The sequence below is a fragment of the Haliotis rubra genome, unplaced genomic scaffold (assembly GCF_003918875.1).
Source record: "Haliotis rubra isolate DU_JTF1 unplaced genomic scaffold, ASM391887v1 Scf106, whole genome shotgun sequence".
NCBI lineage: Eukaryota > Metazoa > Mollusca > Gastropoda > Lepetellida > Haliotidae > Haliotis > Haliotis rubra.
In genome coordinates, this window is record NW_025764959.1 from 1128501 (window position 1) to 1152900 (window position 24400).

At 37.9% G+C, this 24400-nt stretch overlaps 3 protein-coding genes across 25 annotated transcripts in view; 2 read left to right on the forward strand and 1 right to left on the reverse strand.

Moving 5' to 3' along the window:
* The window catches only part of LOC124277450 (phospholipid scramblase 2-like), a 35009-nt gene extending 21294 nt beyond the window's left edge, over positions 1-13715 (forward strand). For 2 of the 23 annotated variants that reach the window (XM_046713150.1, XM_046713192.1), the window contains exons 4-11: positions 131-208; positions 2728-2867; positions 4625-4789; positions 6070-6231; positions 7216-11420; positions 11503-11587; positions 11736-11764; positions 11946-13715. In XM_046713150.1, the coding sequence (XP_046569106.1) occupies positions 131-208; positions 2728-2867; positions 4625-4789; positions 6070-6231; positions 7216-7278 (608 nt within the window). In that variant the 3' untranslated portion in view covers positions 7279-11420; positions 11503-11587; positions 11736-11764; positions 11946-13715. Of the gene's footprint in view, positions 1-130; positions 209-2727; positions 2868-4624; positions 4790-6069; positions 6232-7215; positions 11421-11444; positions 11671-11735; positions 11765-11864; positions 11921-11945 lie in introns of all 23 variants that reach the window. The other 21 variants (XM_046713156.1, XM_046713240.1, XM_046713245.1 and 18 more) reach the window with 21 other exon arrangements.
* Positions 13716-15813: 2098 nt separating this feature from the next.
* Positions 15814-20994, reverse strand: LOC124277590 (RING-box protein 2-like). The gene is made up of 3 exons (XM_046713312.1): positions 20788-20994; positions 19809-19856; positions 15814-18562 (listed from the first exon to the last, which is right to left on the reverse strand). The coding sequence occupies exons 1-3, from the start codon at positions 20936-20938 to the stop codon at positions 18444-18446; spliced, it is 318 nt and encodes a 105-aa protein (XP_046569268.1). The 5' UTR covers positions 20939-20994; the 3' UTR covers positions 15814-18443.
* Positions 20995-21132: 138 nt separating this feature from the next.
* The window catches only part of LOC124277802 (tyrosine-protein kinase HTK16-like), a 61865-nt gene continuing 58597 nt past the window's right edge, over positions 21133-24400 (forward strand). Inside the window, 1 exon segment of the mRNA XM_046713518.1 lies at positions 21133-21455. Coding sequence (XP_046569474.1) covers positions 21248-21455 — 208 coding nt within the window. The 5' untranslated portion in view covers positions 21133-21247.

The following is a 24400-nucleotide window of genomic DNA, read 5'->3' on the forward strand; positions in this document are numbered from 1 at the left end:
GGTTTATCGGTACTGAAATTATTACACAGACTCATTTTTGGAAGGAAACAAAAGTGTTCTCCAACTTGTTATTTATTCCATAATTGTGAAATAACTGCCATTAGTCTGTAGTAAAGTGACTGTGTTTCAGCTGTGACTGGGTGTGAGAGAAACAACAAGTATGAGGTGTGCAACACACTAGGCCAGGTGGTGTACCGTGCCAAGGAAGGTATGTACAGGAATTGCAGGAGATGTTTTGTCAAAATGCAGCATCAATCAATAGCTGACAAAAAACCTGAGAAGATGCAGTTATAATTTGTCTCAGAAACCCATGCTAGTCATAAGGGGTGGGTATCGGGTGGTCAGGCTCGCTCACTTGGTTGACACATGTCATCGGTTCCCAATTGCGCAGATCAATGCTCGTGCTGTTGATCACTGGATTGTCTGGTCCAGACTCAATTATTTACAGACTGCAGCCATATAGCTAGAATATTGCTGAGTGCGGCGTAAAACTAAACTCTCTCACTCACTCACAAGGGGTGATTAATGGATCGGGTGGTCAGGCTCCTTGACTTGGTTGATTCATGTAATTGATCCCAACTGCGTAGATTGATGCTTGTGATGTCACTGGTTTTTCTGATCCAGAATCGGTTATTTACAGACACCATCATATACTACTCATCCAAAGTTAAACTCACTTAAAGCACTTGCTATATGTTTTGGATATCTATATGGTTACATCGAGGATGAATTTCTCCACTAACTTAGGGGAACCAACTGCAAACCTTATGCAGATGAATTGCTCGAGGATCATGCATAAAATTGCTGAAAAGCATGTGCAAATATCGTGCATGTGAACAGCTGCGTTTTGGTGTAACATTTTGTAAAGAATTCACCAATTTTCAATGAATTTCATCATTTATTGAACTCATGACAATAATCTTACGAATTTGTTTTACAATACATCGGTTCATGTGTAAACAGCACCTTTAAACAGTATGGAATATATTGCCAAATCTAGTTTAGAACATTTGACTGAAGTAAGTGGTTACATTTACACTAGTGAGTCTAAACTTTTTGATGGGTAGTATATAAAGCTGGGATATAGTTGAATGCTGCATGAAACAACAAATATATAAAGAATAGTAATAAAATATTTGAATCAAAGGAAGATGATGAGTTCATTAAAATATATTTGACTAATCCCCTATCACATTAATTATTACATTTTCATATCCACCAGCCTCTCTACCAAACCTCATACCTCTCATCACTCTTATATCCCCACAGATGATAAAAAATTACTATTGGACTCCATATTTACTGGATTAAATACACTATTAACACTTTTCTAATAACATTAATCTTCATGTAAGTCAGGTTTGCAACAGTCAAGGTACAGATATCTTGGGGGGCCAAGAGGTGGCCGAGTAGTTGAAGCATTTCCACATCAAACTAAGATCTGTGTTCGATTCCCCACATGGGTACAGTGTGTGAAGCAAATTTCTGGTATGTGTTGCTGTCATGTTGCTGGAATATTGCTAAAAAGGGAGTAAAGCCACTGACAGTTTATGTAAAAAAAAAGTTCAAATTCTAAACAAAATATGACTGACACATTGAATACAAATTAGGTAATTACTGAGTTTTTATGGCCTAACAATGTCATCACCTGGAATTGAGTTTGGAAGTAAGAGAGTGACTTTAGTGACTTTAGTTTTATGTCGATTTTAGCAATATTCCAGCAATATTGGAGTGGGGGGACACCAGAAATGGGCTTCACACATTGTACCCATATGGGGAATCAAACCTGGGTCTTCAGTGTGACGAGCGGATGCTTTAACCACTAGGCCACCCAACCGCCCTGGAAGTAAGAGGATGGTATTGGAGATGGTAGGTACAGATAAGCTGCGTATCTTCGTAAATCACACAAATATGTATGTGAAACTCAATTCCTATCAAGTCTGTTGCGTACGTGTTGAAGTTTTGTAAATACTCAATAAATTTGACATATACATTGAGGTACATGTGTATTGAGAGGTTCTATTTCAGCACCTGAACTTGGCAACGTGCAGTCTTTCTTAAGTCGTTTCTCATATAACAGATCAAATATAAATAACAAACATGTAAACCAACATTTAAACTTTATTATATTTTTGCAATTAATGGAAAAAGGCATAATACCCAATTGAGTTTGAGTGAGGTGGGTACAATTTATTTAGTTACTTAAAGGAAAATTAGGATACCCAGTTGAGATGAACACAAGCGAGTACATAACTCAAGCACCCAAAAAGTTATCTGTAGCTCTGGAGCTAGTGTTCAGTAAGGGTGACTATCGAGGGGGAAACAACTATTGCGATAGCGATAGTCTATTGCAACATACTATTGCCATGTTTTTTTTCTCTCAAATGAATGTATAGTTTATATGAAATAAAAACAAGCCGAAGTGGTTTCAATCTCTTTTAATAACTGACAAACTTGAAACCCAGTTCAAGTTTGTTTAAGAGGTAACAGGAGCAGATACCTCTAAATCAAAGTGAACAAATCTGGTATTTCCTATATTTTGTTCTGCGCATTTATCAACGGAAGTCAATTACTAAACTATCGATAGTCACACATACTATCGATGCATCAATAGTTTTTCGTTTCTTCTATCGATTAATTGCTATCGGAGACTCAACAATTGCGATACATCGATAGTTGGATGCATCGTTACAGCCCTAGTGTTCAGACACCTGCGTTGTGTTACAGACAACTGCTGCTGTGTGCTGTGCTGCTGTGGAGCTGTTAGACCCTTTGACATGAAAATCAAAGACAGTCAGAACCGTGAAGTGATGCACTTGTCACGACCGCTACGCTGTAACACTTGCTGGTGCCCTTGCTGTCTACAGGTAACTGTCACCTCCAACACACTCGTGTGTACTCGGGACTTTCACAAGGTCAATACAGACTTCTATACCATAAGAGGCTTTGTATATTTTCAGTTTTATCTCCTGTGTGCATATGATTCTGGTGATGTTGAAAATGACAGTGAATAGTAATCGATGATGAGGATGATTCTACCAATGCCAATTACTATAGTACTGATTACATGAGAAAAGAGATAAACTGTACTGGTGACATGATAGCAAAGATGATAGGTAATGTTAGTCCATGTTAATGGTTCATGTTGCAGATAAGTGATGACAGTGATTGGTGATGGTGATGATGAAGATGATTATGATGATGATATTAAAAATAGTGAGGCAATGAATGTGATGACAGTGATTGAATATTGTGATGATGATGATGATGATGATGATGATGATAAAAATAGTGAGGCAATGAATGTGATGACAGTGATTGGTGATGGTGATGATGAAGATGATTATGATGATGATGTTAAAAATAGTGAGGCAATGAATGTGATGACAGTGATTGAATATTGTGATGATGATGATGATGATAAAAATAGTGAGGCAATGAATGTGATGACAGTGATTGAATATTGTGATGATGATGATGATGATGATCAAAATGATAAAAATAGAGGGGCAATGAATGTGATGACAGTGATTGAATGTGATGATGATAATAAAAAAAAGTGAGGCAATGAATGTGATGACAGTGATTGATGATGATGATAAAAATAGTGAGGCAATGAATGTGATGACAGTGATTGAATGTGATGATGATGATGATGATAAAAATAGTGCGGCAATGAATGTGATGACAGTGATTGATGATGATGATGATAAAAATAGTGCGGCAATGAATGTGATGACAGTGATTGAATGTGATGATGATGATGATGATGATAAAAATAGTGAGGAAATGAATGTGATGATAGTGATTGATGATGATGATGATAATAAAAATAGTGAGGCAATGAATGTGATGACAGTGATTGAAGGGGTTGATGATGATGATGATGATGATGATGATGATGATAAAAAAAAGTGAGGCAATGAATGTGATGACAGTGATTGATGATGATGATGATAAAAAAGTGAGGCAATGAATGTTACGACAGTGATTGAATGTGATGATGATGATGATAATAAAAATAGTGAGGCAATGAATGTGATGATAGTGATTGATGATGATGATGATGATAATAAAAATAGTGAGGCAATGAATGTGATGACAGTGATTGAAGGGGTTGATGATGATGATGATGATGATGATAAAGTAAAGTGAGGCAATGAATGTGATGACAGTGATTGATGATGATGATGATGATGATGGTGATGATGATAAAAATAGTGAGGAAATGAATGTGATGACAGTGATTGATGATGATGATGATGATGATGATGATGATAAAAATAGTGAGGCAATGAATGTGATGACAGTGAGTAATGATTATGATGATGATGTTAAAAAAAGTGTTAGATTGTTATTATTGATGATTGCTGATGTCAGTGCTTGATGGTGACGATGCCAGTGATAATGGTGCCATTTGATATTAATGATGATGCTGATGACGATGATGATTGAAGATGACCTTGATGATGCTGATTATTGATAAAGTCTCTGATCACAATGACAGTGATAATGTGGCATTTGATGTTGATGATGACGGCAATGAGTGATGATGATGGCAACAAAAGCAAGGACGACGATGTCGACAACAGCATTACAAGTGTGTGTGTGTTTTGCTGTGCAGGTCATCGAGGTACAGTCGCCACCCGGCACGGTGATTGGCTACGTGAAGCAGGGCTGGCATCTGTGTAAGCCCAAGTTCTACATCCAGAACGCAGATGAACAGACCATCCTGGGGATCAAGGGGCCGTGCTGCCAATGGAATATCTGTGGAGACGTCGAGTTTGATGTGAGCAATGCATTACACTTCTTGCTTGGTCAGACATAAATGAATTAGTGGAATCTTTGAGAGTCTAAAGAAGAACTGTAAGAAGTCAAAGGTAGAACTATAAGAAGTCAAAGGTAGAAATTGTTAGAAGAATGAGATATTACTTTTGGTGCACTAAAGTATAACTTGTAGAATATATGGTCAAAACTACTAGTTTACGAAAATACTCATGAAAGGGGTCTGAAATGTGGATTGGAAGGTCACAATGTCCACTACAGCAATTATGATATCAACTGATTGTTGTAAATTGTAGGATTTCCTTGTCCAGTCTTGATTATTTACAAAATGTTGTCGTATTGCTGGAATATTGGTGAGTGTGTCATTAAACATCAAGGATACACACTTCTACGTACTGCCTCACTTATGACAACACATTCCTGGTTTACATGGATTATACATATAATTATTGTTCATATCTGACTTTTGAAATCTGTCTCCCTCAACACTCACACTGTATGTGGAATATATATACTGTGAGACATCTGACTTAAGACACCTCTCAATCTGTTTGCTGTAGTACCTACTTACTGTGAGACGTCTGACTTATGGTGGTTGTGGTGGAATTGGGTTTAACGTCGTGCTTGAGAATATTTCGCTCATATGACGATGTGCATGCGTGTGTAGGTGTATGTGCGGCTGCTTGTACTAGCAGAAACTTAAGCTGGTTTTATAGTGCTAGCCCACTGAGATACCAGGCCGCAGTGAAGCATGAATACCCCACTCACACACATTATACTGACTCCGAGCCGACCAGTCCTTGTTGTACCCATTAATGCCGAGCGCCAGGCAGGGACCAACAAGTACCATATTTTAATGTCTTTTGGTATGACACAGTCGGGGATCGAACCCGCGACCTTCCGCTCTCCGGGCGGACGCTCTAACCACTACACCACGGAGGCGGTCCGTTGACTTATAAGATCTGTCACTCTGAAAATTCATTTTCATAGAATGTATGCTTACCGTAAGACACCTGACTTAGACAATTTTCACTCTGCTCAATTCTGGTTTACACAGAGTATATACTTACTGTAAGGCATTTGACTTATGACCGATCTGACTCTGCACATTCCTTGTTTACGTGGAACATATATTTACCATGGAACATCTGACTTATGACAGCTCGCACTCTGCACACTCCTACTTTACATGGTGCATATACTTATCGTGAGACATCTGACTTACGACCGCTCACATTCTGCACACTCCTACTTTACATGGAGTATATACTTTGGCTTCTCCAGGTCACCTCTGCAGACCACAGTACGGAGGTGGGGAGGATCTCCAAGCAGTGGTCCGGCCTGGCCAAGGAGGTCTTCACGGATGCTGACAACTTCGGTATCTCCTTCCCCATGGATCTGGACGTCAAGATGAAGGCTGTCATGTTGGGAGCCATCTTCCTCATTGTAAGTATGGTCTGAGAGCTCAAATCATTCACTACAGACAGGTGGGATTTCTGGGTTAGAATAGGTCTCCAGCATAAAATGCTGGTTGTACAAGGAGACTGCAGGCACTGGGTGGCCAAACTCACTGACTTAGTTGACGATGTATCATGGTGTCATTGATGTCATTGATGGTTCATTGCTGTCATTATCAGTGACTGGATTGTTTGGTCCACACTCACTCGTGATATTTTGTTATGTAAGTTGTGCTACCAATACAGAAATTTAAATACCTGTGGAGATCCAGGTTAGAATTGGTCTTCAGCAACCCATGCTTGTCGTAAGAGGCGACTAACGGGATCGGGTGGTCAGGCTCGCTGCATCCCAGCAGAATAGATCGATGCTCATGATGCTGATCACTGGGCTGTGTGGTCGAGACTCGATTATTTTAGACCGCCGCCATAATGCTGAAATTTTACTGAGTCAGCGTTAAACCACAAACAAACAAACAAATCTTAGCATCCTCCAGTGAAGATGTTGACAGAAGAACAAACAATGTAAAACATGCATGCAGGTCATAAGATACTGTATGAAAGTGTGCGATTCTCTCAAACTTGGTATTCATACTTTGTTTATAAATTTACATCCTAGATAAGGTTATGTATTGCCATGGATTATTCTAAGAATGACATGATAAGATGAAAAGACCATTTCAAAAGACCATACATTTGTTTCTGTGTTGCAAATGTCAAATGTTAAGAATAACATAAAAGCATCCTGCTTATATTTCTAAAATATTTGTTCCTACTGGTGTTTACAGTGTGGATACCCTTGACTAATAACCTCTCTCTATATGTCGAGCAAGAATTAAGTTGTTGTTGCCTTGCTTGTTATTTTTTCCTATTTTTTTAAGAATATTGAAATTATCTTTCAGGAGGGCAGTATTTTATGGTTCTTCACAAAGTTGCTCATAATGTAACTGTTTCATCTCTCCTTATTTTCTTTCAGGATTTCATGTACTTTGAAAATGACAAGAAGAATGTCAAAAAGGAGATGGATCACTTACATTAGAATATATGTTCAGGCTGTACAACAAAAGAGTTTAGATGCTGTCTGCAATGTCCCTAGTTGTTCATAAAGCAGACAAGTTTAGTGTTCCTTGATTAAACTTGAACCTTTTATAAGGATAAGTTGAAACAACATGTAACAGTTATTTTCACACAGAATATTGATATTGTCTTTCTGTCATGAAACCTATGATAAGGATTAGGTTAAACCAATTATAACAGTCCATTGCCATGCATGTTAGTTTTGTTTTTCTGTCAGTGTAAACTCAAATTTGACGAGCTGATATAAAAAACAGAGTCATCCAGGCATTTGCTGTGTAGAGTTGCTTCCCTTGGGAATCCGAGAAAGCACTAATGGTGGGTTTGTCATGTCATGTACAAAATCAGTGACCCCCCTTCCCATAATTTTAAAACTTATTTTTTAAATAATTTCATTTACATAATTGCTGACACACACACACACCTCCCCCTGTACATGTGTACAAAATCCTCAGAATAAAATGGTGATACCCACACACCCCCACCCCTAAAATCATCATCATCCCCCTAGCCATAAATTATGATTGGTCCCTAGGTGTGTCGGCACTATACTCATGCCCTTGGATGTCACCAAAGTGAACTTTCCTCCAAAATAAAGCTGACATGTCCTGATGCAACTGGAATAGTGTTTAAGTCAGCTTTAAATCAGTCCACTCTACCACTCCACTCCACTCCGCTCCATGTTACCACAGTTGACTCCACACACCAACCAAACCCTCTGTTCTCCTGTGACCTTGATGGAATGCTCATCAGCATACTATGTGAGCTACTGTTCCAAGTCTTAATGACCTTGGTCGTCCATACAGAATTCTTTCCTTGGTGTGGCACCACCAGTGTATGCTGTTTTCTGTGATATACTGGCACCTATACCTTATTAATCACTTTTTAAATTGACGAGGTTAATATGTAACTTTTAAATCTTTGATATTATCAAAGTGTGTGTAAGAATATAAAAATATTAAATCTGTTTTATTTTACTTTATTTTTTATGTACCCACTTTATAGTATACATTGTATAATTCACCTCTCATTTTTATCATAAACATATATTTATTGTATATTTAGAGTAGATATTTCTACCATAGATCTGAGTGTAGATAGCGATTTCTGTAATGGCAGTAACTGTTGTAGGCTTTGCGTTTTTCTACTCAGACTTCAATGATACACTGAAGTATTTCTGTATCCTGGTAATATACGTACCATGATGAATGTGTTGTATCATAAATATTTTTCCTGGTGTACAAGAAGTTTAAAGGCACTGTTTGTAAAATTCTTCATTCTTTGATAATGTTTCATGGATTTTTGTAATTCCCTTTCTTTGATAGACTTTTGCTTCTTTACATGACATGGCTTCAGTTTACTTGTATTATATTGTGAATTAGATCTCTAACACAAAATCGTACTCAAGTACCTGTGTCTCAAACTCCCATCTAAATGCAAGTGCTCGATATTAACAGTAACAAATGACTGATGAAATCTCCACACAGCCTTTTATCTGAACATGATCCAAGTAAAATGGGTCCAGCTAAGCTTCCATTTATCTTCTATGCCTGCAGATTATGTTAGAGAAGTAAAGATGAGAGTTATCTCCCATTATCATGTCTTTGAGTTGTTGATGTAAGACTGGACTCCACCTATCTCTCCCAGTGGATATTCTCGGTTAGAAAATCCCTGACTTAATGGATTGAGTGGTCATACTGGGTTACTTGGTTATTGTATGTCATCCTTGCTGTATCAGTCACTGGATTATGTGGTCCTGATTGGATCACTTACAGGCTGCCATCATGAAGATATTGATATGAGAGGAGACAATCTATCTGGGTAAAACTGTACAGTACCAAAGTGTATCATTATAACAGCAAACTGTACAAAGAGTTATCAGTAACATTGATGTTTCTAATACAGTTTTGTTTGAGATCTGTTGTAGTGTTTCAAAAACATGGCCAGTAAAATCGCTCTGTTAAACTTTCATACAAGTGGTTGCCCAGTGGTTACAGGGTTTGCTCATCACATCGATGACCCGAGTTCGATTCATTACATGTGTAATGTGTGAAGCCTTTTTCTGGTGTCCCCTGATGTGATCTTACTGGAATAATGCTAAATGCAGCGCAAAACTGAACTCGCTCACTCATTCATTCAAATTGCATAACTTCCTGTAAACGAAATAATTTCCTTTGCACAACAACTCAAATGATTTCCCTTTTTAAATGATTAAAGTTCCAGAGTGATTAATCATTTCTATTTTTAACCCTGGTTGTAGGTATTTAGACCACTTCCTGTTGATGTGAAAGTGTTACAATTATCAAGTCTATTTGATACATGAAAGTAGGACAAACCAAAGAATATGTTTATGAATATTCATATATGGATATACAAACGTGCATTGTGTACAGTTTGGCCTAAATGTATTCATATATGGATATACAAACGTGCATTGTGTACAGTTTGGCCTAAATGTATCTTCCTCTTGGTGTATAACTAAATTACCATATTTAGTCATATAAACCGTGACCCACTGACCCTACTGAATATGCATAAGATCAGTCTATTTTGTTGTATGATATGGACAGGCAGGAAGTAGGTTTATGTAATGCCCATGTAAGCCAGACTTTGTGTGTGTTTAAGGTTACAAAAAGACAAACATTAAGTCAGGAATTGTTCTAAACATAGATCGGGGGTGGTAGAGCTGTAAACCATCACCATGGATGGTCGCTGCATTTGACTATCCCTACAACAGTGGACTTTCTTAAGCCGAACCAGATAGTCAGAAAGTGTTAATATACAGTATATGTTTGAGTATACATTCATTTAAGCGTCAGTGTCAAGTTTAATTTGTCTTTGAAGAAACATCATAGAAATTTCTCTGTGATGATATGATTTGGGTTACAAAATTCTTTTTTTGTGTGTTTGTACCTGCAACTGTTTCACTTCTCTGATGCATAAAGGCGTACAATTGCAAGGTCAAACAATGACAAGTACAAGGACATCCTAATGACAGGTCATTTATGTCATGTAGATTGATGTTTTTCACAAGATATAATGTGATATACTTGAATTATTTCATTGATACTTGGTGGAATTTTGCTGAACATATCTTAGACTAAACTTTTCAAAAGTTACAAAGTCAGTGTTTGGTCCTTACATTGGCGTCATCATCTAGTATGTTTCCCGTAGGGACAGTAAACTAAAATAAACATTGGACCAGTGTCATGGGTCATTTTTATGGTGAACAATTCATCCATGTTTGGGCAACTTTTAGAATCAGTGATAGATGATCTCCAGAGTCTAAGTAACGCCACCAATCTGAACAAACGTGCATTGAACAATGGTTACCTACTTGACTGGTTTCACACTCCAATTATGCATGCTCTCTTGTCAGATATACTTGATAATTCATCTACTCTCTATAACCTTTTTTTGGTCAGCACCATTGTGTCTTACCAAGATCCAACAAGAAGTAGAATTTTCTATGTCCCGGTCGTTTGGACCTCCAACACATTTTGGTCAGTGTCACACTCTGTAAATGTTATGCATTATATGTATTTGGAAAGGTAAGCAAAGATCTAAGTATACCCGTTATTTATGTTATTATCCCACTATGTTTCTATAGTACACATCAGGACGACCAAGTAGCATCATTTTATCATGTTTGGAGTTTAAACAGCAGGATGAACTCTTGTATATTCTCATTTAAAAGAAACAAATTCTATTATATTGTTGCATGTTTTTTAAGCGTGTTATTTTCTAAGGCTCAAAACATTTTTTCACGTTTTTTAATTAATGAAGTGATACACATTTTCAGCATGGGTAAATAGTTTTCTTATTGTCATATGTGTCTTGAAACAGGTGTTATAAATGTCTGTGTTGTGAGACAGGTGTTATCAATTTCTTTGTTTTGAGACAGGTGCCATTAGTGTCTGTGTCATGAGACAGGTGTCATTAGTGCCTGTGTCATGATACAGGTGTCATTAGTGTTTGTGTCATGAGACAGGTGTCATTAGTGTCTGTGTCTTGAGACAGGTGTTATTAGTGTCTTTGTCTTGAGACAGGTGTTATTAGTATCTGTGTCTTGAGACAGGTGTCATTAGTGTCTGTGTCTTGAGACAGGTGTCAGTATCTGTCATGAGACAGGTGTCATTAGTGTCTGTGTCTTGAGACAGGTGTCATTAGTGCATGTGTCACGAGACAGGTGTCATTAGTGTCTGTGTCTTGAGACAGGTGTCATTAGTGTCTGTCTTGAAACAGGTGTCATTAGTGTCTGTGTCTTGAGACAGGTGTCATTAGTGTCTGTCTTGAAACAGGTGTCATTAGTGTCTGTGTCTTGAGACAGGTGTCATTAGTGTCTGTCATGAGACAGGTATCATTAGTGTCTGTCTTGAAACAGGTGTCATTAGTGCCATTAGTGTCTGTGTCATGAGACAGGTGTCATTAGTGTCTGTGTCATGAGACAGGTGTCATTGTCAGTGTGTCTGTGTCTTGAGACAGGTGTCATTAGTGTCTTGAGACAGGTGTCATGTGTCATGTCATTAGACAGTGTCTGTCTTGAAACAGGTGTCATTAGTGTCTGTGTCTTGAGACAGGTGTCATTAGTGTCTGTCATGAGACAGGTATCATTAGTATGTCATGAGACAGGTGTCATTAGTGTCTGTGTCATGAGACAGGTGTCATTAGTGTCTGTGTCTTGAGACAGGTGCCATTAGTGTCTGTGTCTTGAGACAGGTGTTATTAGTATCTGTGTCTTGAGACAGGTGTTATTAGTATCTGTGTCTTGAGACAGGTGTCATTAGTGTCTGTGTCTTGAGACAGGTCTTATTGACTTCGGTCACATTATCGGTGTCAAGGGTAAAACAGGTGACTGTTATTTCAGTATTGAAATATTGTTCAACTTCAATAATGCATAATAAGCACAATCACTTTATAAGATCACATTGTTGAGTGCTGATTGTTATATGTACATCATGCACAGATACAGGGAGTAGCATCCTTGTTTTATAAACACATTTACATGCCGACGCTAACATGAGTTTCATAGCTGATCTCGTTAAATGTAACAACACTGCAACTAAACCATTTTGTGATACGTCTCCAACAATAACACAACAACCAAATAGATATTGTTCACAATTATTAGAATTCATTAAACAATGTTGACTTGTGATCTCAAAATACATCCAACTTTTCTACAAAACCTGTGTTCATGTTTGTAGTTGGCATGTATACATGCATTATTTGTTTTGTCTCTCTGTAGAATTGACAGTTTGAACTTGTTATTCTGAGTGGCATGCACAGCTTTTGAATTTTTTTCTGGTTTCTAAAATGTATCTGTCTTTGGATAGTGTTTCTCTGGGGTTTATATACTGGTTATGTTTTCAGCTTTTTAAAACTCAGTTAAGTTACCAATAAATTTTTTAATATTCATTTACAGCAATTTTTTTAATGGTTCCAAATAAATAATGTAAGGAGAATGTCATGCTGGATTTATTAACATAGAATGTTGTGTTCAATTTGTGACAAACTGCTTGATTTGAGTACAACTGCTGTACTTAATAGACATCTATTTTCATAGGTTTCCTAGCAACAGAGATTCTTTGTCTCCGTGTACATGTTGCTGCTTGCTTCTGTAAGTGGCCTCCAGAAGAGTGTCTTAATGTTGTTTGAAGGTTTACACACAGGGTTATTGCACCATGGGTTATTAGTCTTTTCCTGAGTATTGAATTAAGCAAAAAACTATTTTTATTTAATTGTTCAAGGGTTATATTTTTTTTTTGCTACATTCACACAACCTTTGCCCTTCTATCAAGGTTTGAAGATATTTCCTAGTTAGAATTATTTGTATTTATTATTATTATTGCAAAACTGTAGCTTTGTATTTGTTCTCTGATACAAACTGTTATTTTGTCTGTTTGTATGACACTCTTAATTTGGCGTGGTATTAAATTTAATGTTGTTTGAAAAGCTTGTGCCTTAAATGTTGAAACACTCAGGATTAACATGAATTAAGGAAGTATTTGGAAGTATGATTCAGAGTCACAATGTGTATTCAGTTGCAACTTGCTGCTGATACAACAGCTTGTGTTAGTATTACATGCATGGAGGTGCTGTTTGTCGTGCCATGAAGTGGGCGGTGTTTATCACTTTATCTCTGTTAGATTCCTGCTGTGTATAATTCTTTCAATTAATTCACTACTTCGTATTACCTGTACCATTATGTAATTAGCATGATTAGACAGAGACCGTCAGTACTTCAAAGACTTTATACACTGTCACCTGTGAACACCTGCTTATTTAGGTGAAGGAAGGCAGTGAATGCTGAGACAAAAGATGGCAACGTTCAAGAAATATTATTTCTTGCTGAACATATGCACCATATGCATAATTAACCTGAGGCTTCGCGCACTCACCGATAGTAGCGACTGTTGAGATGATGCAGTCACACGGATGTAGTTGATACATGTCATCATATTCCAGTTGTGTTGACTGATGCTCATGATGTCAATCACTGGATTAACTGGTTCAGACTCTATTACAGGTGGTGGGGTAGCCTAATGGTTAAAGTGTTTGCTCGTCACGCCGAAGACCTGGGTTCGAATCCCAACATGGGTACAATATGTGAAACCCATTTCTGGTGTCCCCCGCCATGATATTGCTGGAATATTGCTAAAAGCGGCGTAAAACCATACTCACCCACTAAGACTCTGTTAACATGTTATGTTGCGGGATTATTGCTAAGTGCTGAGTATCAAACGAGCATTGGTATAGTGTCTGGCAATGATAGGATCTCGATGTCCAAGAGTAGTAAACAAACTGATGTCAGTTCGGATGGAAGAACAGTGTACAAACTTATGAACTACTGACAATTGCTGTACATTACATCATGTACCTCAATACAATTACATTTTGATGTTTGTATCGGGGGGTGTAGAACATGATAACTGGAGGTGAGTTGATAGTAATGAAATATCAGTTTTATAAAAAAACCATAACTAAAGAATTGAAAAATATGCTTCAAAGATTTGAGAGGTGCATAACATCAGTGAAAATAAATGTGATTTTTTATATGTTGATTCGTCTGTAAGACAGTTATATGTGAAATGTTCGTGCCTGAAGTAACACTAAAAGTTACGCTACGTTTTGAGTGAAGAATCCCCGGTATTTCTTTACACTAACAATAACTCATAATCTGCTGTAAGTGTTGTGATTTTAGGGTGCAGCGATCACATATAAATCTATAGCACTGTACTCGGTACTATAGTAAATCTAATTCATCAGAAAACACTAGAAAAAGTCCTCTTTTGTAAGCGTGTTAATTACATAACATCATGTTTTTGTTGATCATGTTTCTTTTGCTTTTCAGTCTATATTTAATTAAAAAATATAAATATAAACTGAACAATACGGAATATGTAATTTACATGAGATTTGAATTTTGTTAAGGTTGATGTGAGGCCAGAAGTGAAATGTGTCTTGGCTAAAGTGATCGTTACACCCAAAGATTTTACAAGTGGAGTTGTAGTCATGTTTCACATAATGTGCAATAATTCTATTCAAATCTTGTAAATAGGTTAAATGGTAGCCATGTTATATTGCAGTCAGATCTATTTTCATTGGCTCAATTTTTTCTATTCAACTATTTCTGACGTATTGCTCGCTGAGAGAAGGATCTGGTGTTTCTACACAGTGACCATGTGTATGTATCTGCTTCAAATGTATACCCATCTGGAATAAACTGTTTTATGGTTTAAAAATGTGTTTTGGTTATCATTGTTCTTCTGAGAGCAAGTCTTATCTCTGATCAAGTCGATTGTGTCTGTCTGGGCAGGAGTATCTTCAAGGTTTACCAAAATGCAAATCCAGGAGATATAAGGTTCTGGCTTCAGGTATGATGTTGATGTAACCTTTTACTCAAGAGCAGACACTCTGTCCATTTGGCTATGGAGGTAGTATTGCAGATAGTAGAGTCTGAGGGTGATCCTGGCCTCCATCTTGAAGGACCGTTCACTAATTTGGATGGATGGATGGACTGAAGTCAAGAGGGGGACATGGAAACCAAGAGAGGGATATGAAAGCCAAGAGAACTATGAAAGTTGAGAGAAATATGAAAGCATTGAGAGGGATATGAAGGCCTTGATAGGGATATGAAAGCAATGAGAGGGGTATGATAGCCATGAGAGGGATAGGAAAGCCATGAGAGGGTAGGAAAGCCATGAGATGTGTAGGAAAGCCATGAGAGGGATATGAAAGCCATGAGATGGGTATGAAAGCCATGGGAGAGATATGAAAGCCATAAGACTGACTGACTGACTGACTGAGTTTAGTTTTACGCCGCTTTTAGCAATATTCCAGCAATATCATGGCGGGGGACACCAGAAATGGGCTTAACACATTGTGCCCATGTGGGGAATCGAACCCGGGTCTTCGGCGTGACGAGCCAACGCTTTAACCACTAGGCTACCCCACCGCCCGAAAGCCATGAGGGGGTGTGAAATGTCACAACAGAACGTAATGATATCTGGTTTCAAAATCAAACCAGTAGTTTATTCACATCACAGAATATACACAATATAAATGTCCATGTTATTACAGCATTAACACATTGAAAAAGATAGATGATTGGACTGAAGTTCTGGTGAACAAAACATGCCTGACTCATGTCCACCATTAAATTCATATACCACATGGACAAGTAATGCCATCCCCATCTGTTTTCTGTTTCCAAAGCAAAACGTCCAAACCATTCACTTCTGGATGAGTGAGTTGGGTTTTATGCCATTATTAGCAATATTCCAGCAATATCATGGCAGGGGGGCACCAGAAATGGGCTTCACACATTGTACCAATGTGGGGAATTGAACCCAGGATGAGAAAACGCTTTAACCACTGGGCTATCCCACCAACCCTATATCTGAATGAAACTTACTTGACAAGTCTAGTGTCATAGTGGTCACTTTTGACGATTTGGGATCAATAAAACTAATGAAAAGCATTACTGTTTTCTTGACTGAACTGAATGTATCCAGTAGCAATGAGCGGACACAGGATTGTAAGTAGCTATACTCTATTTCTGACTTGTACCGGGACCAAGTGATTTTAGTACTAAGCAATCCAAACACAAGTAAACTGTGGCCTATCAATATGACATGTCATTTAATTCTGTTTGTTTTGTGAGTCAGTAGCACTTGTGGATAGAGCTTGGAGTCAGTTTTCTGTAACTCTGGTAAATTTCCCATTAAAATCTGACCTGCCTGATACCACTTTACACATTTCTTAGGACATCCCATGACATGTCACATCAGAACATCTACAAACTTTGATGATCAATGAAAGAACAAGTTGAAGACAGATCATTCTTCCAACACTCTGATGCTGTGCTATGGAACTTTCTCAGCTTCACCTCTGATGTGCTCCTTCCTTGACTGGATTAAAACATGGCCAAAAGATCCATCTGTTCCTTAATTACTGACAACAGTTTAACTTTTTAGTTGCTGCACTTACAGCATACCCATGCAGCATGGAGTTTGACTCTACACACGTGACCGTATCATTGTTATTACTACTGAAACAAGGGGATGCAACTCAACATTGTAAACAAAGATAAATCCTTAGACACATTTTTCTTGCATGACTAATTAGGCCAGACCAATTTTATTTCTTGTTTTACGGATTTTTGTCCTCGGAAAACCTAAAGGCAGGAGGGAACAAATAAATAAATAAAATCACCAGTCAAAGTAATGTTCGTTCCAAAAACTCAAGTATTTTACTTTCAGCAATTTATGAAGTGTATATGGGGCAAAAAACAATCTAAAGAAACCTCTTTCTGTAAGTTTACATATTTGGCCAATAAAAACATTAGGATTTTATTTTTTGAGCGGGGAAAATTAAGTTTTATTTTTGTTCTTATTCTTGAAAAAATACGACCAGCGGATCCGTGACACAAGAAATAACATTGGTCTGGCCTTAACAAAAAGATAAATTCACACACACACAAATTTTGGTCTTTTAGCAGATTTCTTCATACAGGATATCAAGCAGACAAACTCAGATGTACATGTACATAAACTGACTTGAGACCCCACAATAAATAAAACACATCATTAAATCAAAACATTTTTGTATATCTCATCAAGGCCCTGTATAAGCATCTTTTTGTAATAATACCTACATATGGCAATGACAGGATATTTGTGTAACATACTAGACATCACTGGTTGACACACTTCACACACATTGTTACATCGTACAGGAATACCCCAAACAAATTGATGGATTATTAAATCATTCTTTGATGACGAGGGCTGGCTATCGATGTAGACCATAGAAATCAATAAACGTTAACTCAATATCAATCGAAATCTGAAATGTCTGAAAGAAATAAACATATTTCCCATCACCTGTGAGTGGGGACATGCTTTTGCTTGGAATATTAACAAAAAGGCGTTCTGAACAAAATTTAGAAGCAACCATGAATAAAGTCCTAAAATTGCATACTGAGTGAGAAAATTGAAACCTTTTTCTATCACAAAAGTTACAGTACGATATTACCGGTAACACAATTTTCATATCGATAATCATTCATCATTTTTCCTAACAACGATATTTCCGACTATCGATCATTTTAACCAGCCCTGTTGATGACCACCTAGCACATATTCAATACATGAAATCTCACAGAATCAGTTTCTGTCTTGACTTCCACCGGCTGACATGGTTAGAAATTAAGATATCCAAGAATCTACAAAACTGATTCGCTTCATGTGTTGGTAAACGTGGTACTCCACAAAGAAACAGTGTTCATCCTTCTTGAATTTAGACTGGTTATGGACAAACACTAATTTTAAACAGTCTTATTATTCAAATCACAAGGGGAAAACTTTGTGAAGCATCTGTTCAAGAGGTGGTGACAGGTAACTCCAATAATATAAAACAGACGAAACTGATGTCCATTTTTCCATCAATTTCCGAATGTAAATGTTTTATATCATGGTAGGCAACCAACACAGAGGTTCACACTAATGCCACGACAGCCCAACACAAAATGTGGCCTTGTGTTGACATGTCTGTGAAGGCTATGTGACAAGGTGAAAGTTGAGTGATCTGCGTGTACTGCTGGGATATACTGTGGGTGGGTGAGGACTACTTCCCAATGCGTTGCACTACCCACTCCTGCTGACACAAGGGGCACCTGTTGTTCTGCTTCACCCACAGGGACATGCAGCAGTTGTGGAAGGAATGGTTGCACTCTCCCCATACCACTGAAACAAGAACACATCAGTAGAGGATGGAACGTGAAATGCAAGATGAGTCCCCCATTATCTTGTATGCATGACTGCTTGACCACAGACGACAGAATTCTGCTATAACACGTTACATTTGGGATGACACTCACCAATCAGTAAAGTACAGATTCTAGTACTTTTTTGGGTTGAGTCACATCTGAGATTCAAACCCACACCCTCAGAGTCTGACACTAGAATCTGTACCTTACTGACCGCCTCCGTGGTGTAGTGGTTAGAGCGTCCGCCCGGAGAGCGGAAGGTCGCGGGTTCGATCCCCGACCGCGTCATACCAAAAGACGTTAAAATAGGGTACTTGTTGGTCCCTGCCTGGCACTCGGCATTAATGGGTACAACAAGGACTGGTCGGTTCGGAGTCAGTATAATGTGTCTGAGTGGGGTATTCCTGCTTCACTGCGGCATGGTATCTCAGTGGGCTAGCACTATAAAACCAGCCGCACATACACATACACACGCATGCACGTCGTCATATGAGCGAAATATTCTCAAGCACGACGTAAAACCCAATTTCACCTCACCTGTACCTTACTGCTAGAGTGTAATCCCAATATAACATGTGTTACATTTGACCACTTTCTAAATGGCATGGTATATTCAGAATTCTGCTGGTCACACAAAAATATGTCTACATGTGTCATTCATGAGAAAGAAAATTACTTACTCTCATTGACAGTTGTACACAACTAACAGACATGAGTGAAAAAGTGAATTGAAAATTGTCAAATTTTGGACAAAAAAATCTCAGCAACTTTGGATGATTTTTTACAGCAAATGTATACGATGATGATTGTCCTCATAGACAAGTGGCATATAGCTGTAATTCTGAACCATTTCTTGAGTGCTCCACTTTTGCTACAAAACAGCATTTGGAAAAAAACACAAAAACACAGTATGTCCTGTATTCACTGTTTAATGCTGCACTAAGCAACATTTCATTTATATGATAACAGCTTGTAAACAATCCTGTCTGGACCAAACAATCCTGTGACACATAATTAACCAAGTGGTTTAACCTAACCAACCGATCCATTAAGGTGCCTCCACCAACTAGCATAGGTAGCTAGGGAACAATTCTGTCCTCATGGGGTGTATGGTGCTGACAAATTAAGATCATCATAAGGACTTAACTAAGATTGGAGCCCATGATAAGCAGATCCTGGCAAGCCTAAGGAATGTAACTCTGGCTATATTTAATGAAACTCACCAACACAGTCATCTTGTTTGTTTTCTGATTGACACCGCAGACAAGCATCTAGAAAAAGATGACAGACATACAATGTATTTACTACAGTGATTTCTCAACATTCATATGTGTTTTAGGTGTCGTGAATGGGCACTTTATCATGTTCATTCACATATTTCAATGTTGTGTCAACAATCTCTTGCCAGTGAAATTGCCCCAGTTACAAAATGCTCCAGCAAATTTGGTCAAATTGCCCCAGGGAGGTAGTCAAAATGCCCCAGTATATTTAAAATGAATAAACATATGCCATAAATGCATAGGCTTTGTCAACTTCGATATTATATTCTTCATATAGAATAGTCAAGTAGAACAACCAGGTGTGTGAGATGTACGTGTGAAATTGAAATTTGACAGGCACCCTCAACAATCTGTTAATTTCACTATAGCATGTCTTTGCTTAATCATGCTAAAATAATAGTGTTGATTTCTAGACCGAAATTTGGGTTACAAAATTGCATTGTAATTTGAGGGATTGGCAAAATATGTACTCTCATTTCTAAAGAACAAAGGCAAAAAAAAAGAATTTTTATTTGAGTTGTAGCATGTTTCGAATTAACAGTCTAGCTTAAGATCTTTGAAAAGAATTAAGACTTTTACAAACAAAATCAATTCGAAGGCAAAAGAAAACAACAATTTTTAATGCCCATTACTGACTGAAGAACTTTTTCTCTCAAGAAGAACGTAGCAATTGACCAAGACAGACTGAACACACTACCCTTTGATAACACTAATATACGAAAGCGATAAACATGATATTGGTTTCGAAAGTGTGTCGATGTTACTGCCGTGTACACATAATGTCCCAAACATACGTGATGCTTCTATTTCTGTGTTGTGCAATACGACGTCTCGAACAAATATGGTTGTCAGCGTAAACTGCTAAGTGAGATGGATGACTTTGGATAAAGAAATAGAACATCGCATCCTCCTTCATCCTTACCCATAACCTGAACTCTACAGATGGCACACGTATCACACTCAACATCCCAGCTCCACATCGCTACCAAATTCCACTTCTTTAGGGTAAACATTTTCTCTGGCTTTTGTCCCGATTCTACCGCGTCTCTGTCGACTTCCATCTCGTCAGCCATGTTAGGTCTTGACGTGATGAACTTCACTCCTTACAGCGATACGGAGTTCCCGTACTCTCAGTACAACCACTAACGCGCTACACTTGTATTGGGGAAAAGAAGTGTTGGGCGCTGCGATAGAGCCTACTTGGTCACATGACCCAACTCCAAACAGCGATCACCCATTCCAACTTCACGAGTCTAACCGGAAGAGCAGTAGGAGGTGGCACGCGCTGCATTAGAGTGTACATAAACCAGGAAGTGTAATTTTGTTTTGTCGTTTAGGATGTGAAAACATTTTGTTCTACATATGCAAACTAGGTATTCAATATGAACGAAAGAGATGCGATTCATGATGGCACCCTTTATGCTAACAGTGATATTTTGAGGACTGCAAACGTTAGCAAGTTATTATTGTCCAAATCCTTGGAGCAACTTCTTTCAGAGGATCAAAAGGAAGTTGCCAAAGCCGATGAAAACAATGTCTGGTACCACAAGAAAATATCCAGGGAGTCAGCAGAGAGTATACTACAGGAAGGTAATTATCACAAGTACTTCTGGTGATGCTGTTATACCAAATCTGATTGTCTGCGATCTATACTGCATCTGTCATCTTGATCATGAACACACAAAACATGACATACAAATGGTAAATATCTCTTCCTGAATTTGCGATGTTTATGAATATAGGACATGTTGTGTTTGTTTAGACGTGTAAAGTACCATCATGTATGCTAAATGATTCCATCACCTTCATCCATGTGATATGTGGAACCGCATGAGAGCTCGATCTACCCATACAAAACATGCATAACATGCAACCTTCTGTGAAAAAACCTGAGCACCTTTAGAATACAGCACCACAATTTTTCGTGAGGACAATCTCTGCTGTTGATCATGTGTCACTTAGACAAGCAACCAGTTTTGTGAGAGTGAGAATCTGTTGCTGTGAACCCATGACTTTTGGATTGTTAGCCTGACAGTTAACCGACTGTTGCATATTGTGTAAATTTATCTAGTCATTCCTGAGACGTTATGGAAATGATCAGAAAGAGTCAAATATGTTAAGGACAATTACGAATGTTACAGGTAAACTTGCATGGTGTCTCGTGATTTTAATCTACAGACAACTGACTGTACCGATTCCATTTGGCATACTCGTCCCATTCTGTAATCTACAAGATGCTGAGTGGTGTGGAATGAGCAGATATGCAAACTGACAATGGCTGTTGACATAAGATGTCAAATTCATGGTATGCATGAATGAAGTGCTTTTTAAAAAATCGTGTGAGTTTGTAACAGAAAAGTGTTGTTGAGAACACTGTAAGGAGAATATGGATTACACTAAAGAATGAGGGAGACTTGAGCCTGTCTGGTGACGCCAGTGAGTCAGCCTTTGTATCATTGCTGAACAAATGTGAAACTGGTTCAAGTACAAGTTCTAGGACAATTTCCATTAGCCTAAATTTTCGACATTAAACCATTTCATTATGTACTTTACATTTTTGTGTGAAAAAAGGTATAAAAAAATGTGAATGGAAAAACAACAACAAAAGGTACATGCAACATACCAGACATCTAATCTATTGGATTAGGTCCCTAAGCCAAAACTTAACCCTAAGCCCTAAGCAACTCAAAATAACCCAAATAAATAAAATAAATTGACCGAATCGGCCCCAAAATTGCTGATGTGTCCAATGTAATGCATTCTTAAAAATATACTAAATAATCTCCATTCCTGTGTAATAATGCAAATTACTGAATGACAAAAAAAATATATATGTTAGTTCCCATTTATAATTCATTTAGTCCTGTACAAAAAGTGCTTTAATATACTGTCGCTTGTGTGAAATGCACTGCCATCGTGTATGTTAACATGTTGAACATGTAAACTCCCACAGTGCTTGGCTTACACAATGACAATGCGTATAGAGATGACAGAACACTGAGAGGAGCCTAGGCACACTCGATAACCCAGTAACATTCAGACGCCACAGAGCATTGTTTTTGGTAAAAATGTTCCACAAATTACGTCATAAGGGATTGTGGTCATTCTTGTTGATTTCACTAAAGTCTTTATTCTCTTTATTTCACATAATACAAGGCTAAACATTCTGTCCTGCTAGCTGGCCCAAGTTCACCCATGCGCTCAGTAAATTACCAAGCAAACCCACTTCTGTGCGCAGATCTTGCTCAATGTCACTTCCGTGCGCAGAGGGGCACCACCAGCCTAGCAGACGATATTTTATCTCAACAGTTCTAGCCAGCACCATATGTATTCACTCTACCAGCTTCTAGAATGCTAGCATGTTGAGAGATTGTGGTCAGGAAGACAACATATGTAGACTCTCTAAACAATGCCTTTATGCCTTTGTGAACACTGTTTGTTTAGCACATATTGCCCATGCTGATATATATAATGTTGTTGACATACTTTAAAACAAATGTTTTCAACCATTGTAGTGAAAAATTAGTTTCATTTGAGAATGACAAGTCTTTATGGATGATCCAACTTTTTTATTGTGCAATAACGACGCTCGGTATACCAATTTCCTCATGCCTTAAAACGGTATAAGTATCTATACCGAAACGCTGCGATTGCACAATAAAGAAGTTGATCATCCATAAAGACTTGTCATTTCTATTACTTACAACTTCTAGAATGCCTCTCAAACAGTTTTATTTAGCTCTGAACCTGTGCGGATGTGTGGTTAGTAGTGGTGTGACGATTCATCGATATGCATCGATACATCGATCCATGGGCCGCCAATACAGTGAATCGATACAAAGTTTTACATTGTCGTAAATCCTGATACGATACTTCAAATGGGTAACGATACATCGATGTTTAACTTTGAATATTGCCGAATCGCGATATCTGTCAAGAAAAAAGACTCACTTTTGTTTGCTGATTAAAATATTTGCTTACTTATTTTCCCTTCATAAGTAAACGTTTTCTCGGAAATTCTTGCGTCAAGAACTGTGTCAGACATATCGCTCACATGTTATTATAATTCACAAAGTCTGTGTGTAAACTTAATTATCTCGTTTCCGAACGAACATTGAAAAACGCTGGCAGAATTTGACGAAATACTTTGAAATGGTTTTGTTTTGATATTCAGGTGTTTTATAGTTGGTGTTAGAATTAAAGATTTTAGTATCGTGATACGTATTGTATCGCAGCTTCAGTGCACGATACTTTGGCAATATATCGTCGTGACTAAAATTTTAGCATCATGATGTATCGTATCACAGGTTGTATGCCAATACCAGCACTAGTGGTTAGACTTCTCCCCCAGCAAACTATAAAGAGGTTTGTCCATGGATTGGGTGGTCAGACTCAGCTTGCTCAGTGACAAGCTTGATTGTGTGTCATGCATAGGAGCACAGGTCGTTGTTCACAGTGTCAATCACAGTATTGTCTGGTCCTTGATGTTTTACGGGCACCTGTCTTATAGCTGGATGCCGATGTCAGTGTTACAT

Bases quoted from the DNA above. Each gene is read 5' to 3' on its own strand.
- LOC124277590 (XM_046713312.1), bottom strand. From the start codon at position 20,938: ATGGCTGACGAGATGGAAGTCGACAGAGACGCGGTAGAATCGGGACAA. The intron at 19,857-20,787 runs GTAAGGATGAAG...ATCTTTTTCTAG, and splicing joins CTGTAGAGTTCAGGTTATGG to ATGCTTGTCTGCGGTGTCAA. The intron at 18,563-19,808 runs GTGAGTTTCATT...TTCTTGTTTCAG, and splicing joins CAAACAAGATGACTGTGTTG to TGGTATGGGGAGAGTGCAAC.